Source organism: Lipotes vexillifer, unplaced genomic scaffold (assembly GCF_000442215.2).
Source record: "Lipotes vexillifer unplaced genomic scaffold, Lipotes_vexillifer_v1.1 scaffold982, whole genome shotgun sequence".
Taxonomy (NCBI): Eukaryota; Metazoa; Chordata; class Mammalia; order Artiodactyla; family Lipotidae; genus Lipotes; species Lipotes vexillifer.
In genome coordinates this window covers 2,145,174-2,160,551 of record NW_006789467.1, presented here as the reverse complement: position 1 = coordinate 2,160,551, position 15,378 = coordinate 2,145,174, and the positions used below count along the sequence as shown (strand labels likewise).

Below are 15,378 nucleotides of genomic sequence, written 5' to 3'. Positions count from 1 at the left end.
AAAAAAAAAAAAAAAAAAAAAAAAAAAAAAAAAAAAAAAAAAAAAAAAAAGAAAGTTACTTGCGGACGGCTCCACCTCTTCCTGAACCTACCACGTGAGCCAGGCTTGCAGCCAGCTGACACCCTCCGAGGTTCCAGAGCCACAGAGGGTTTCCATCCTGGCTGCCTGGGTTCTTGACTTTGACAGTCTTCTGGCGAGAACTCAGAAGTCCTTCTCAGTTCAGCCACAGCCAAAGAACTTGCAGAAAATTCTCTGATGGGATCCTCCAAGTACAATCAAGAGAAAGTAAGAGCATCAGAAAAGCGACTTGATCGTGACCCTGGATGGACTGATTCACATTCTCATCAACTGGCATTCGAGGGATCATAGGCCAGTAGGCAGGCAGGTGGGGTGCCTGGGTGTGAAGGCAACTTAGCGTTTATTACCAAGAACTTAATAGTTAAAGTGGAACGTTACTTAACGTAGTAGTTTTAGATGATTCTAAAGCTTACCTCATTAGCCATCTTCAATCCTGTGATGTTTTCAGAGGTATTTTTATTTTGGAGTCAGAATAACTGATGTTAAGATACATGGGAAAATGAGGCTCTGGTCTCATCTTTGCTACCAACTGGCAAGGTTTTCTTCCCAGACCGAGCTCCTTCCTCTCTTAAATGAGAAGGTAAGGGCTTCCCTGGTGGCGCAGTGGTTAAGAATCCGCCTGCCAATGCAGGGGACATGGGTTCGAGCCCTGGTCTGGGAAGATCCCACAGGCCACAGAGCAACTAAGCCCGTGTGCCACAACTACTGAGCCTGTGCTCTAGAGCCCACGAGCCACAACTACTGAGCCCGTGAGCCACAACTACTGAAGCCCACACGCGTAGAGCCTGTGCTTCGTAACAAGAGAAGCCACCGCAGTGAGAAGCCCGCGCACCACAACGAAGAGTAGCCCCCGCTCGCCGCAACTAGAGGGGGCCCGCGCACAGCAACGAAGACCCAACGAAGCCAATCAATCAATCAATAAATTTATTTTAAAAAAAAATGAGAAGGTAAGAGTAGTTCGGATTTTAAGATCTCCCTAAGCTCTTTTCTGAGACTGGTTGGTCAGGGGGCCTTTCTCTGATGGGGGAGTCAGGGACACATGTGCCCCCAGTACCACGTTCCCAGCTCAATCCTTGGGTCTCCCTTACACACTGCCATCTCCGTATTGTAGCTGGGCCGTGGACCTCCTCTTTCTCTTCCAGAAATTTGACAAACCTGTGTAGTTTTTGTGGACCTGAAAATGATCTGTTTTGCCAGACACAGAAATTATTGGATGGAAGGATAATGAATAACTTTTCCAACTCTGGCTGCATCTTGTTTTGAACCATTAAGAGAAATACAAGGAAATTAAAACTTTCACCAAAGTTAAAACATCAGAACTTTTTCCTGAAAAGTTGAGTCCTTGGGCTTCAGAGAATACACGTGCACCTTGACTTAATGCCTTGATGGGCCACATGCAGCCTTTCTAACAGAAGACACTGTCAGTGATACGTACATGACATGGGCCTCTCAAACAGTAGCAGGGAGAGACCTTTGTGTGCCTCTTGTTACTCTGACACACTATGGACCATTGTTTTTAGGGTGACATTCGATTTTTGCTGTATGTATCATATGACACCAATAAGCAGCCTCTTAAAGAGTTAAACACACTGAATGTCTGTGCCTAAATAACTATCATTTTCTAAAATAGAACGTCGAAGGTTCCCAATGTGTTTAGCTTGTACCACTGGTTCTCTTGTTGTCACCTCTGAACTGAGCAGCATGGCGGCCGGTCACTGCCAGACTCTCTGGAATTGGCTTTTAACTCTGTGTGTGCACATGTGCATTCTGCCCTGACGTCAGTTGTGTGCCTGTGCGCCCTGTGTGTTGTTCTTACAGCTGTAATGTGTCACAGCCGCTCGCTAGGTGTCTGGAGCTGTCCCTGGAAAGGGAGAGTAGGAAGTTGGAGGCATAGCTTCTTGGGTCACTGAGATGACTTGTCCAGCTCTCTCCCTGTGGATGCTTTGATACAGCATCTCCAGCCCTCCAGCAAGGGGGCCAGTTCTCGTGGGGATTCCTGAGCAGTTTCCGAGCGAACCTCACATGCGAACCTCCAACTGTTGGGGGCCTCTGGCATTTTATTTGCCCCTCGAAGTGGAAGCCAGTCAGTCCTCTGGTATCCCAACAAGCATAATCCTTTCACTCTCATATGACTTATTTTTTCATAACTTCAATTTGCATCTGTGGCATTAGAGCTGTAGCCTATGATTCTAAAGAGCTACGTCTGCTTCTCTGCTCCCAGGCCCCTGTCTTTACAGATTTGCTTTGAAAAGTGGGCGTGAGCTTCCCGGAAACCTTTAGAATGTGTACACTGTAATAGTAAAAGAAATCTTTTTTTTTTTGGCCTTAACTGTAGGACAGTAGAGGGAAGCACGAGCCATTCTGTCAATTACAGGGGCCTGATTTGGTTGGTCTTGGACATCTCTGCCGACACCCTTGTCTGTTGGTGACGGTCTAGTGGGAGGAGCCTGGCGTTTTGAAGTTTTAGCATTTTCTCTGTCTGAAGACCTTTGACTTCCAAAAGAGATGGGGACAGTCGAAATTCAGACGTGCTGCTCTGAGCTTTTCCCCCGTGGACAGCGCCAGCCGTTAGTCCTTGTGTGTGTAGACTAAGGTCGTGTTGCGTTAAGTAACGCCTTTACCAGCCTTTGCCTCCCGTTTCTATTTTCCAGCTCCATGTCTCTGTCAGCTATAGCAGAGCAGGTGGTGGAAGAGAGGCCGCCCAGCCCTTGCCATGATGGGAAACCACAGCCATTTCTGTGTGAGAGGGGGAATGTGTAGAGGAGAAATAACCTTTTGATAAAGAACCAAACGGTCTCCTTAGAACAGCCACTGTTGCCCAGTCATGGTCATCAAGTCTCTTTACCTTTTTTTTTTTTTTTGTATTTTGGAGTCAACTCTGCACAAAGATGATCCTTCCCTCTTTTTTTTTTTTTTTTCTTTATTCTTCACAGAAGATTCAGCAGTCTTTTGTTTGGAGCACAAAATAAAGTTGTTCTGCAAAACAAAGTCTTTCGTGAAAAAATTTTTGAGATGCAGCCAGAGTGCTGAGCGAGGGCCGTGGCGTTGCACGTGCAGAGTGAACAAAGCCCAGGCTGTGCTTTACTTTTTTTGGAGTTTACTTTTATGTTTCCTTTTGAATACAGTGTCTGATAAGCTTGGAATTAACACTGTTTTAGGTGAAATAGGAAACCATCTGCATGACGTCTCGTTCTGAAGAAGTTAGAAAGTTCTGCTTTGCTCTGTGTCAAGTCTTGATTTCACCTTTTCAAGCTGGGGTCTGACTTCCTTAAGCTCGTCTGAAACAAGCCACCACCGTGTTTTGGGCTGATTTCCAAAATTTCTTTGGGGTTCAATATGCCTCGTTGTTTGCTTGATCATAAAGGATGTAGTTGAATCAGATAAGCTTCTGGGGTGACGATGCTAATTGGAATTGAACTGAGAACTAACGAACAACGACAAAAGCCTCGTGAATAGAACTCACCCTGGAAATCTATAGACTTTTTCAATCCAGAAGCATATAACTCAGAGGGATCCAAGATTCAAAGTGTGACTTGAAACTCTTGGAAGTACGTACGTTTGTTAAGATCTGGGTCCAATTCAGCAACCTCCGTCAGGCAGAACTCATTGCAGCTCTCGTGTGAAGAACTTCTAGGCCATTAGCTACGTCATCAGGAAGGTGAGACAAGATGGGATCCACGGAAAATTAGGAACAGGAAAGCCCTTTAACTCAGGAGAACATTGTGGGTGTCAAACAAGAGAGCACAGAGTCACTAGAAAAATTCGACTTGGTAACAGAGAGAGGAGAGGTCAACGTCCTCTCTGTAAAAATAGTTCTGACACTCGCTGGAGTTGTCCTAGTGGGACAGGAATTTATATGCTGGGAGATCTTTACCTCGGACTGAGAATCCTTAGGATGATATAAAACTCATTTGCCGGGTGTTTTCGAATACAAACAAGAAAACTGCAATCTCAGCTTCAAATGCACAGCTGTCTCTGCCCCACATATTTTGATCTTTCTCTGGGGACTGTCGAGTATTTTTATATGTAAGCGTTTATGAAGTGCTAAATAAACGTGTCGTTATTTTGAAGAGTCTTTTGCCTGATTTTTAATCACTGGCCACGTTTCTGCCGGGCCTTCCGGTCACTTTGTTCTCAATTTTCCAGGGTGTGTAGTTTCAGGACTTTAAAGCCATGTCAGATGACTGGAATTGAGGCAGAAGCAAATGGTATTTTCAATGCAAGCTGTAGATAGGAGGTTGATTTTTAAGTACAAATGTTATTATTTTTAAAATGATTTCATTATTGGAAACGAGGGCAAGGAGCAAATATAATCATTTTGCATAAATGAATTGTTAATGAAAGATTCTGGAGTATTGGAAAGTACAGGACATGGTATTTGAAGTTTAGAACTGTCTTGTTGAAATTTAAAAACAAACAGTAGATTGTTTGATGATTTACTCTATTGGATTCCTTCTTAATTATGAAGTAATATTTAGGTGAATCGGTAATAAAATGGAGGTGTTAAAGAAAAATATTCATCCTCCTCCCCCTTGAGTAGCGTCCTGGAAGGTAATCAGTATTCTTCATCTGTTTTACACACATACTCTCTCGGATATTAGGTCTGCTTTCTTTATTTAGTCTGATGTGAGGAGTGGGTCGTCTTCTTCCAGATGGACAGCCAGTCACGCCAGCACTGTGTATTATATTACCACACCATCCTTTGCCCGCAGAACCGAAATCCCACCTTGACGTCGTTCGTTTCATCCGTTTTCAGAGAGACTTTCCCAGTATGCCCTTGTTCTTTTTTCTCTGGAGCCGATTCTGCTTTAAACTGTCTTCTTGGGATTATTAGATTTTGCTAATATAATTTTTTACACTCGGCCTTTCATCTTCAAGTGTCATCTTTCATATACTTTCTTGAATTTTATTATATTCTGAAGGCAGATGCTTTTAAGTGTCTAAATCTGTTTCCTGTTCTGTATTTACAAATGTCTGTTCTCCTTTGAGTGCGGTGATTTTTTTCAGTTTATACTGTGAAATCTATTCACAGGTCAGGGCCTGTTTTTTCCCATCACTTATTCTTGCTTCAGTGGATAAAAGTGTATCAGGGGGCTTCCCTGGTGGCGCAGTGGTTGGGAGTCCGCCTGCCGATGCAGGGGACACGGGTTCGTGCCCCGCTCCGGGAGGATCCCACATGCCGCGGAGCGGCTGGGCCCGTGAGCCATGGCCGCTGAGCCTGCGCGTCCGGAGCCTGTGCTCCGCAGCGGGAGAGGCCACAACAGTGAGAGGCCCGCGTACTGCAAAAAAAAAAAAAAAAAAGTGTATCAGGGCCTGTCACTCGCCCAGGACCAGTGTCTGGATTCTGCCTCCATCTGTGCTCACGCTGCCTGACTACTCTAGAAATCTTCTCGTATCTTAAACTTGAAGGAAGCCTCTTTAGGGGAAATTTCCGTTGCACGTTGGAGACACAGACAGGGCAAGGAGGAGTGCAGAGGAAGAGGTGCCAGCAGGGGGAAATTCACCCGTGTCCGGTTTCTTCTCTGTTTGGTAGAGGTGGCATGTAGGAGCTGGTTTTGGGGGTCTATTTTGCTTGGCCATTGTCCATTTCAGGCGTGTCCTGTGGCCTTTCCCAATCTGCCCCTTTTTACTACTGTCCTTTGTGCCGGGAATGAGCCACCCTGGCCTCCTTGGACAGGCGTGTCTTTCTTTGTGTCACTGATCCTTTGCAGGAGGGGTGCTCTGCCTGTCCCCCAGGTGTTGCTTCCAGCCCTGGCCGCCCTCCAGGACCCGGTGCCTCAGTGGGGTTTCCCACATCTTCAATCTCTTTGCAAGGGAATTGGGGTAAACCGGTAGTAATTTTCTTGTCAGTTTCCCCCACTTATTCTCTGCGTCACAGAAATTCTTCAGAGTCTGAGGCACGGACATGCTATCTTTCTGTGGTTTCTGGTGCCGATGCAGGATTTTTACGATGTATTCCTGTGTCTCTTGCTATTGGGATTTGGAGGGTAAGAGGCTTGTGTTCAAAATGCTGTCTTACGCTGTTTGTTTTTATTGTCATAGACATACTTACACTGAGATTCCGAGGACCCTGACACCTAAGACAGAATGCTTAACTGATTTCTGTCTCGCTGTGGACCTGCAGACTTCTTTTAGGTTTGTGTTGTGCATAATAAGAAGAAACACTTTGGGAAGGTTTCCTTCCACGTCAGGATACAGAACGAGCAAAGGCACGGAGGATGGAAGAGGAAGAGAGCATTAGGCGGCCGGGGTTTGGTCCGGAAGCCAGTGGGTGGAGGGGAGTCACGGGCCGTCGGTCTGTGCGGCCCCAGGAAGGGCCTGGGTGGGCTCCATTCAGTTGTTCAGGAAAGAGCTGTCCCGAGCATGAGATTGATGTTCCCCGTCTTCTTTACAAAAACTAGTCTCCCGATGGTGGAGGCAGCAGTGGTGTAATGCGACGTTTCCCAAACGTAGTTAACCCTTGAATACCTTAAAACTAATTGCAAGCAATAACTCGCATGTCCTTGGATCAAAACCAACAGCAATGCCGAGCTGTGCCCTGTGTGATGACTTAAGAGCCGTAGAAAACCAACACTATTTGAAGATTCTGTTCTGTAACCAAACAAGGGAAGCCGTGCATTAGAGGCATTAGACAACATTTAATAAGTAAGGGGTAAGTACAGACATAGGCGCATGTACATGTTTAAATACCAATTAGAGGTACAGAAGGTAGGCAGCAGTCAGTGAGCAGGGGACGTGGTCCACGGGCAGGACACACCCCCATCTCCTGTGTTGGTGCCTCGGGTGACCTCACATACAACTGACTATCTGTCGTTCTCAGAGATGGGTTGCCACCTCGTAAGATCAGATTACCCTGTAAAAATAAGAGCAAGGAAGGAAATACTAGTAGCATTTTTCTTAAATATACATTAAACAAATTTGGAGAAGTCCCATCAGCATTATTACTTTTTTTTTTTAAGAGCCCTTTGTGCCTTTCACAGGACACCCACGCGTCATAGAAAAACCTGAGAAAGGCATGTCAAACAGCTGGGTTTTCACCCCAGATTCACCACATACAAGCCTTATGACCTTCATCAAGTGTTTCATCTAAAATGAAGGATTGTAACTTATGGAGTTTTTGCGGAAAAGTATATTAGATAATGTTTTTAAGACCCATGGTACTGGCCGTGGAGTTACATATCAGACACAGATTTTTTTGTGGAAATTATTCATTGTCACCAGAGTTGTACATGCTGGGAGCCAACGGGAGACATGCCTCGTTTCTGTGGTTGCTTAAACGTGGTCGCTAAACGACACAGCTGTCTGACCTGCCCCTGAGAAGCAGAGTGCGCAAAGCACAGGAAGAGCAGCTGCAGGAGGCTTTTGTGTGCGGTTTTATTTACAGCACCGTGCAAGCTGTCGTTTTGGGCGACTCAAGGGATTTCCAAGGCTCCGTTGGCTGTACGTATGATTTTTACTTTACAGATAAACCCGAGAGCCACTTGTGTGTCTTAGGAGGCCGTGGCTGACCGTGAGCAGTGTTTAACCCGCAGTGGGCCCTTGGAGTGTTTCCTTTACTTAGTGAATTGGCTAGTGTACACCTGGTTGTATGCTTGAGTATTTCTTAGTATTCCTTATAGAATACAGAGTCTTTATTCTTCCGCAGAACAGAGGGAATGTCGTATACTCGGTGTATCGCTGGGGTTGTTGCTGGTCGATCCCAACAGTCTGAAGCCAGGTGGTGTCCCTGCTCACGGTTACAGCGCTGATGGGACCAACAGTGTCCTATGCGTCTTCTCCCTACACACACACACACCCCTATGCTTTTTCTCCCTAGACACACGCACACACACACACACACACACATCACTGTTATGTAACGTGGTAGGTCTTTAGTCCAGTAGCTTCGTTAACCTACTTAAACAACTGGCTGGGTTTTCTCACACTCATTCTTGCTGTCCTAGCCCAGCAGACTAGCATTGCTAGTGTGGAATGCTGCCCTTGATACCTGAAAGCAGGGGGGCTGGGATTGCTTCTTGCATCCTTGCTACTTTCTTATGGTGTCGAAATGAGTCCTTTGTATCATTTGATGTTGTGAGTCACAGAGAAACTTAGGTAATCAAAGGGAGCACCTCAGCGGAATGTAATTTTATTCTTATTAAATTATCAAGGAGTGAAATAAAAGTGGATTTTTAAAAACAGTCTTCCTTTGAGGGGTGCTCTAAATCCTCCAGGCCAGGTGGCAGGGTGGGTACATGGATGGGTAAGAAGGTGCCCTCTGTATCACCTTCCTCAGAATGGCTGGGACAGAAATGAGAGGTTTTTTCCGCTGCTCGTGCCTAACCTGATTTCGCTCTCTCTCTTCCTACTTAGCATCTGATTTTATGCTGTGTGACACAACAAGGAAAATAACAAGAACCAACCCCATTCGATTAAACAAACAAACAAACTCTTACCAATTTCTGAAATACCTGATATTTCGTTCCAGAAAAAGTCATCAATTTACTGATTTTTTTTTTCACTTGAAAGAAGGGACTGTGGAGACAAGAGTGTAGGGCAGTGTGACTTAAGTGTTTTAAGTTCTGTTTCACTTAAATTTATTCTCCTCACGTTGATTACAGAGCAACAGGAGAAAGCTTTGAGGATTAAGGACAAGTAAATTCAACCGCAGAAGCTAACAAGTAGCTAGGTTCCTTTCAAAAAGATCAATAAATGAATATTTTAAACTTCCACTGACCTTGCCGGAAGTATTCTGTTTGAGCCATATTCTCATAAATTAGTCGTCTTTTTGCGAAACAGCTGTGGCAATTTGACACAATAGAAAGAGCAGTGATTTAGGAATGGGAAGTTGGGAGGTGTTGTCTTGGCACATTCACAGGGAGATTAAATGACACGCTAACGTCCCCTGGATGAGGAAGCCATGCATGGGAGGATTGACGCAGGTGGTCTGTCTTTAAAAGGCTCTTCTATGAGTCTGTGCTGCAGTCTGGAAACCACAGAGAGAACTCACCAGGAAAGTGGGAGAGCAGAGAAGCCTCACCTCATGCAGAGCTGCAGTGTTGCTCTAGAGTACGATTACCATTCTCTTGGGGGGCAAACACACACGAGTCAGGATTCTCTTGTACCTAAGAGATGGCAGCCTCGTGGGTTTAAGCAGGAAGGTACTAAAGGGCTTGCAGGACTGTTGGGGGATGGGGGGGATTGCTGGAGAAACAGACTCCAGGCTGAGCTTCCAGGAACAACGCTCCAAGTTACAGCACACAGAACTGGGCTGCCAGGCCAGCTGCTGCCTCTGCCGTGAAGGGGGGCCTTAAACCAGGAAGCTGCCTGCCTGGTCGGAAAGCTGCCACCAGTTTCCAGCAGCAGGAGAACCTTGCCTCTGCTTCCGTCTGTGTCAGCGTAGTGAAGGCCCTGTGCCCGGCCTCTCCTTCCTCACTCAGGTCCTGGTGCACGTCTTGTCCAGTCTTTCTGGCGGGAGCCTAAATCCCCCATCTGAAATCCTAGCTGCAGGATGTCACCTTTCCAACCTCTGTGTGCCAGGTGGGGATTAGATTCACATCGACACACCAACCCGTTGTATCCACCACGGACAGTAAGCTAATTATTTTATGATAAATAACATTTGTCTGGGTTTTTTTTTTTTTTGCAGTTTACAGTTACATCCTTTTTATTTAGAGCTCATGTCAAGTCACTCTACATAGAAAAATGCTATCTCTGGCCATTCTGGAGAAAACATCTCTGATACAAATTAAGAGCAGTACCCACGTTATTTCCTAAAATGCAAAGCTGGTACGGAAAACAGGATTTTCAGGTTGCGATCCCCGTCCCAGATTTGTTTCTCTTCTCGACGTTGGTTGTTTCCATCTGTGTCCTGTGTCCCGTGGGGACATCCTCCACCTTTTCAATCTGGTTTTCTCTTTGCCGTGCAGACCTGTGAAGGAAGATCCGGAGCCCTCCGAGGTGGACGCTCCTGGCCGGTGGCACGGCGGCTACGTGAACAGAACTCCTCCGACAGCTTCAGAGTCTGCAACCACCGTTAAATCCCTTATCAAGTCATTTGACTTGGGGCGTCCAGGTATTTCGTCATTTTGTTTCATAAGCAAAACTCACACTCAGACCGTGGCCCCATGGATCAAGCCTGTCCTCCACCACTCTGGTCCCACGTTGGTGTGACCACGGGGCCCTTCCCAGACCATCCACGTGTAGATATGGTGCATGATGCCCTCTGGGGCTCCAGTGAGACAACAGAGAGAGTCAGCTCTCCTGTCCTCCTCTCTGCAACTCCAGTTACTGCCTCTCCACCTTCCTTTTCTGCCTCTGTGTCTGTTAAATCCAGGTCACTGCTGATCTCCTTCTTACCATCTCATGAGGATTAGCAGCGTCAGCCAGAGGCTTCGTCTCTTGGGAAATGAGGCGCTGATCTGTGTGTTCTGCTGCCTTGCTGACACCCTGGGCTCCTTTATCCTAGAACGTGCTGTTACATGCTTCTCCCCCTGGTCTTGTGTGTGGCCACGTGCTGATCTGTCGTTCCTGATCGTGGGACATTCCCAGCTTTTTCTGGCAATGTCTGCCTGACTCACAAGTCACCTTTATTCACTGTTACTGCCACATGAGAAAAATGCATCTCTATACTGTACACCCATAAATACAGTAAAGAGAAGAAACCAAATGTGCCTGTATCCGAAATGCAATATATTTCTTCCCTTGATTGCAACAGATATGCCTGTTGTATTGGAAGGCCAGGGTAACAGCTAATCCTAGGATGCTGTCTCTGCTAACATAGTTTGGGGATAAATTAGGTTAAGATTAGACTACAAAGACTGGAAGCTGTGACGGCTCAGTGACTACATTCCGTCTGTGAAGGTGGGAAAGGAATGAACAATGATGGTTTCTGCGAGAGTGTTCTGTTCTGCCTGCTGTAGGTGACTCACCACCTGTATGTTTTCTTGTTCCTCGTGTGTCCTGCATCTAAGACCAGCCCCCATTTAGTGAACTCCCCCCAACTCATTCCCCAATTCAGTACTGGTCCAGGGCAGAAGAAGGTGAGAGGGTACACGTAATACCTAATTAGCATCATGGGATACTTTTTTAGTCACCAAAAAGAGTAGCAAGTCAGGAACTATTATTTGCTGTTTTGAACTGGAGCAGCGTAGAAATGTCCCCATCTCTTTTCTTGGCAGGTGGTGCTGGGCAGGACGTTTCTGTCCATAAGGCCTCCAGGAGCCCCCTGAGCGGAATCCCCGTGAGGACCACTCCAGCTGCCGCTGTTTCTCCAATGCAGGTATTGGAGCCAACGGCGTGGGGTGGGGGGGTAGGGCTGGTGTCACGCGGTACCCAGGCAACAGAAGGGAACCGAAAACCAGTGGGTTTATTTTTTTGAGGCACATTGAACATTTTTTTAGTACGCCTAAAATAATAATAATGAAACTTTCATTAAAAATTACCTTTTGGCTCCTGAGGAAGGTCTGAGATGCTGCAAACGTCTTACAGTTTTGTTAATGCCTCTTTCTTGGTTTCCCATAAGATGACACTGTCAAAGTTTTCAGTTAAATGAAGATTGTAATTTTTATTAGAAGTGGACATTGAACTGGGTATATTTCTCAAACAATCGATTTTTTAAAATGCCCCCAGAGAGAGAGAATGTTTACAGTTTATAAATTCTTAGAGTTCACTGCATGTAACTGCATGTAAAACCTGAAGGTTTTAGAAAAGCCTCTTGGCATTTCTATGACCAGGGCCTTTGTTGTTATTAGTAGCACTCAGCATTTTGGCTCTGCTGAGCTAAGATTGATCTTGTCATCAGCAGGTTCCATTTTTGATGTTATTAGTAGTTATGGATATTGTTTGGGATCTTTTAAGCTTTAAAAAAAATTTCACTTTTTTGCCCTTGAAGGTAACTTCCACCACCTTCTGTGTAAAACCAAATAAAACAATTATTTATTTTATGATAATCATTTTTTATTTAATAAAAGTGAAAGAGGTCATGCTTCATTTTTACCTATCTTTATTGAGCTATAAACACAAGTTTGCTAGTAAATGTTTTACAACTGGCTCCTCGGGGGAAAGAGCCCCGATTTGTACTGTTTGCCAGTTTCTTGGTAAATATTCCCATTGTGGCCAGTTTCAAGCTGTTTCTACGACCTCAGTGCATATGGGGTTGAGAAGAGATGTACATTAGATAGTATTTGTACAAGACAGACACAGCAGTTATGAAAACCCCATTAGCAAAATGTAGAAAAATAATTAGGAAGCAATGAGTTTTGAGTATTTATTACTTTTGCTTTTAACATAGTCTCATTTTAATAATGGCTGTGTTGAGTAGCTTAGCCTGCACATTTCCTGAAGATTTATCAGTCGGCCCTATGAGCAGGTGCACACCAGCTGCAGCACACCACTGGCTATAATTCACATACCATGAAGTACAGACCTCTTCAATACGTAACTTGAATGTTTCCATGTGTAGCCAACACCAAGATAAAGCATGTCGGTCACCTCAGAAGGGCCTCTCATGCCACCATCCCGTCAGTGACCCCTTAGAAAGAACCGTTCTCTGACCTCTCTCACCACAGATTGGCTCTCTGTGGTCTTAGACTTTGTCACTGGATTGTTTTGCTCAACGTTGAGTCTGTGAGATTCATTCCTGTTTTTGTGGCAGTTCTTTTTTCATTGCGGTGTCATGTTCCTTTGTGTAAATATGCCATTCTACTGATGGTTTATCCATCCTACTGATGGTTGACTTTTAGATTATTTCCAATTTTTTTTTTAAATTTTATATATTTATTTTGGCTGCGTTGGATCTTTGTTGCTGCCCACGGGCTTTCTATAGTTGCGGGAGCAGCGGCTTCTCATTGCGGTGGCTTCTCTTGTTGTGGAGCACGGGCTCTAGGCACGCTGGCGCAGTAGTTGTGGCTCACGGCCTTAGTTGCTCCGCGGTATGTGGGATCCTCCCGGATCAGGGCTTGAACCCGTGTCCCCTGCACTGGCAGGCGGATTCCTAACCACTGCACCACCAGGGAAGCCCAGATTATTTCCAATTTTTAACTCGTGCTTATTTTAGTTTACAAATTTATTTTATTTTATAAATTTATTTATTTATTTATTTGTTTATTTTTGGCTGCGTTGGGTCTTCGTTGCTGCGCGCAGGCTTTCTCTAATTGCGGTGATCAGGGGCTACTCTTCTTGCGGTGCGCGGGCTTCTCACTGACGCAGCTTCTCTTGTTGTGGAGCACGGGCTCTAGGCACGCAGGCTTCAGTGGTTGTGGCACGCGGGCTCAGTAGTTGTGGTGCACGGGCTTTGTTGCTCTGTGGCATGTGGGATCTTCCCGACCCAGGGCTCGAACCCGCATCCCCTGCATTGGCAGGCGGATTTTTAACCATTGCGCCACCAGGGAAGCCCTTGTGCTTATTTTTAAAATACGTTTTTTTCCCAAAAATTTCAGGATAAAAGGGAAAAAGTGAAAAATCCCCCTTGTTCCCTAGCCCCAGAAATAGCCACTGTTTATGGCTTGTTGTGTATTCTAGATGTTTTTCTTTAACATAAAAATGTGTGGGGCTTCCCTGGTGGCACAGTGGTTGGGAGTCTGCCTGCCAATGCAGGGGACACAGGTTCGAGCCCTGGTCTGGGAGGATCCCACATGCCTTGGAGCAGTTAAGCCTGTGAGCCACAACTACTGAGCCTGCGCGTCTGGAGCCTGTGCTCCGCAATGGGAGAGGCCGTGACAGTGAGAGGCCCGCGCACCGCGATGGAGAGGGGCCCCCGCTCGCCGCAACTGGAGAAAGCCCTCGCGCAGAAACGAAGACCCAACACAGCAAAAATAAATTTATTTATTAAAAAAGAAAAAAGTGTGTGTGTGTGTGTGTATGTGTATGTGTGTGGGTGGGTGTAGTGAGGGAAAGTGTTATAAATTGGGTTACACTACATGTTATTCAGACACTGGCTCCTTTCGCTTTGTCATTGGCATGTACCCCTGAGGGCAGGGATTTTTATCCCTTTGGCTTGATGTTATATCTCTTGTCTAGAACAGTGGCTGCACATAATCATATCATAGTAGAAGCTCAATAAATGTATGTTGAATAAATGAAGGAATATATCAGATATCTTTAAATGTCAGTGTTTGGAGAAATAATTCATTCTTTTTGAAGGGTATATGATAATGCAGTGATTAACTTACCCACTCCTCTGTTGATAGGCATTTAGGTTGTTTTGGATTAAACTTATTACAAAAGTGGGACTTCCCTGGTGGCGCAGTGGTTGAGAGTCCGCCTGCCGATGCAGGGGACACGGGTTCGTGCCCCGGTCCGGGAAGATCCCACATGCCGCGGAGCGGCTGGGCCCGTGAGCCATGGCCGCTGAGCCTGCACGTCCGGAGCACAGCTCCGCAGCGGGAGAGGCCACAACGGTGAGAGGCCCGCGTACCGCAAACAAAACAAAACAAAAAAAAGCTTATTACAAAAGTGAAATTCTTTCTACAAATTTTTCCCCACTCAAGGGGCTATTTCTCTATGAATGTGTATCCCCATTCTATTGTAAGTACGTCAGTCACTCTAGCTAGTTAAGCACGAAGGAATTTAACACAGGGAAGGCTGCAGGGGAAGCTCTGATCTGCACTGAGCTTCAGCAAACGTTCCCAGAACACCCCAGAATTGGCCCATTAAAGGAACATCTGTTTCTGCCAGAATCAGGAAGTCTTCCTGGGACCACTTCTGTCAACATCTAGGTTCAGCCTTCGGGCCACGGCACAGGTGCAGCCCCTCTTAGCAGATCCTGCCCTCTAGGTTCATCCAGGTCGTAGCTAGTGACAGGATTCCTTTCTTTTTTAAGGCTAAATAGCATTCCATTGCATGCAGAGACTTCCTTTATCCATTTATCTGTTAATAAACTTTTAGGTTGTTTCCACCTCTTGGCTAATGTGAATCATGCTACAGTGAACATGGGTGTAGAGGTACCTCTTCAAGATCCCATTTTCAATTCCTTTGTGTATCTACCCAGAAGTGGGATTGCTGGATCACATGGTAGTTCTATTTTTACGTTTTTGAGGAACCTCCCTACTGTTTTCCATCCCAGCAGCACCGTTTCACATTCCTACCAGCAGTGCATGAGGGTTTTCTCCACACCCTCACCAACACTTGTTTTTTCTGTGGTGGATATTTTTTTTTTATAATGACCATCCTCACAGGTGTGAGGCGGTATCTCATTGTGGTTTTGATTTGCTTTTCCCTGATGACTGGTGATGTGGAACATCTTTTCATGTACCCGTTGGCCATTAAAAACCAGTGTTTTGGGCTTCCCTGGTGGCGCAGTGCTTGAGAGTCCGCCTGCCG

At 45.7% G+C, this 15,378-nt stretch overlaps 1 protein-coding gene across 3 annotated transcripts in view; it reads left to right on the top strand.

Annotated features, from left to right (window-relative positions):
* Window positions 1–15,378, top strand: part of SPECC1 (sperm antigen with calponin homology and coiled-coil domains 1) — a 186,744-nt gene that overhangs the window by 122,008 nt on the left and 49,358 nt on the right. For 2 of the 3 annotated variants that reach the window (XM_007462667.1, XM_007462665.1), the window contains exons 7-8: window positions 9,987–10,132; window positions 11,238–11,338. In XM_007462667.1, coding sequence (XP_007462729.1) covers window positions 9,987–10,132; window positions 11,238–11,338 — 247 coding nt within the window. Of the gene's footprint in view, window positions 1–7,542; window positions 7,566–9,986; window positions 10,133–11,237; window positions 11,339–15,378 lie in introns of all 3 variants that reach the window. The other variant, XM_007462666.1, reaches the window with a different exon arrangement.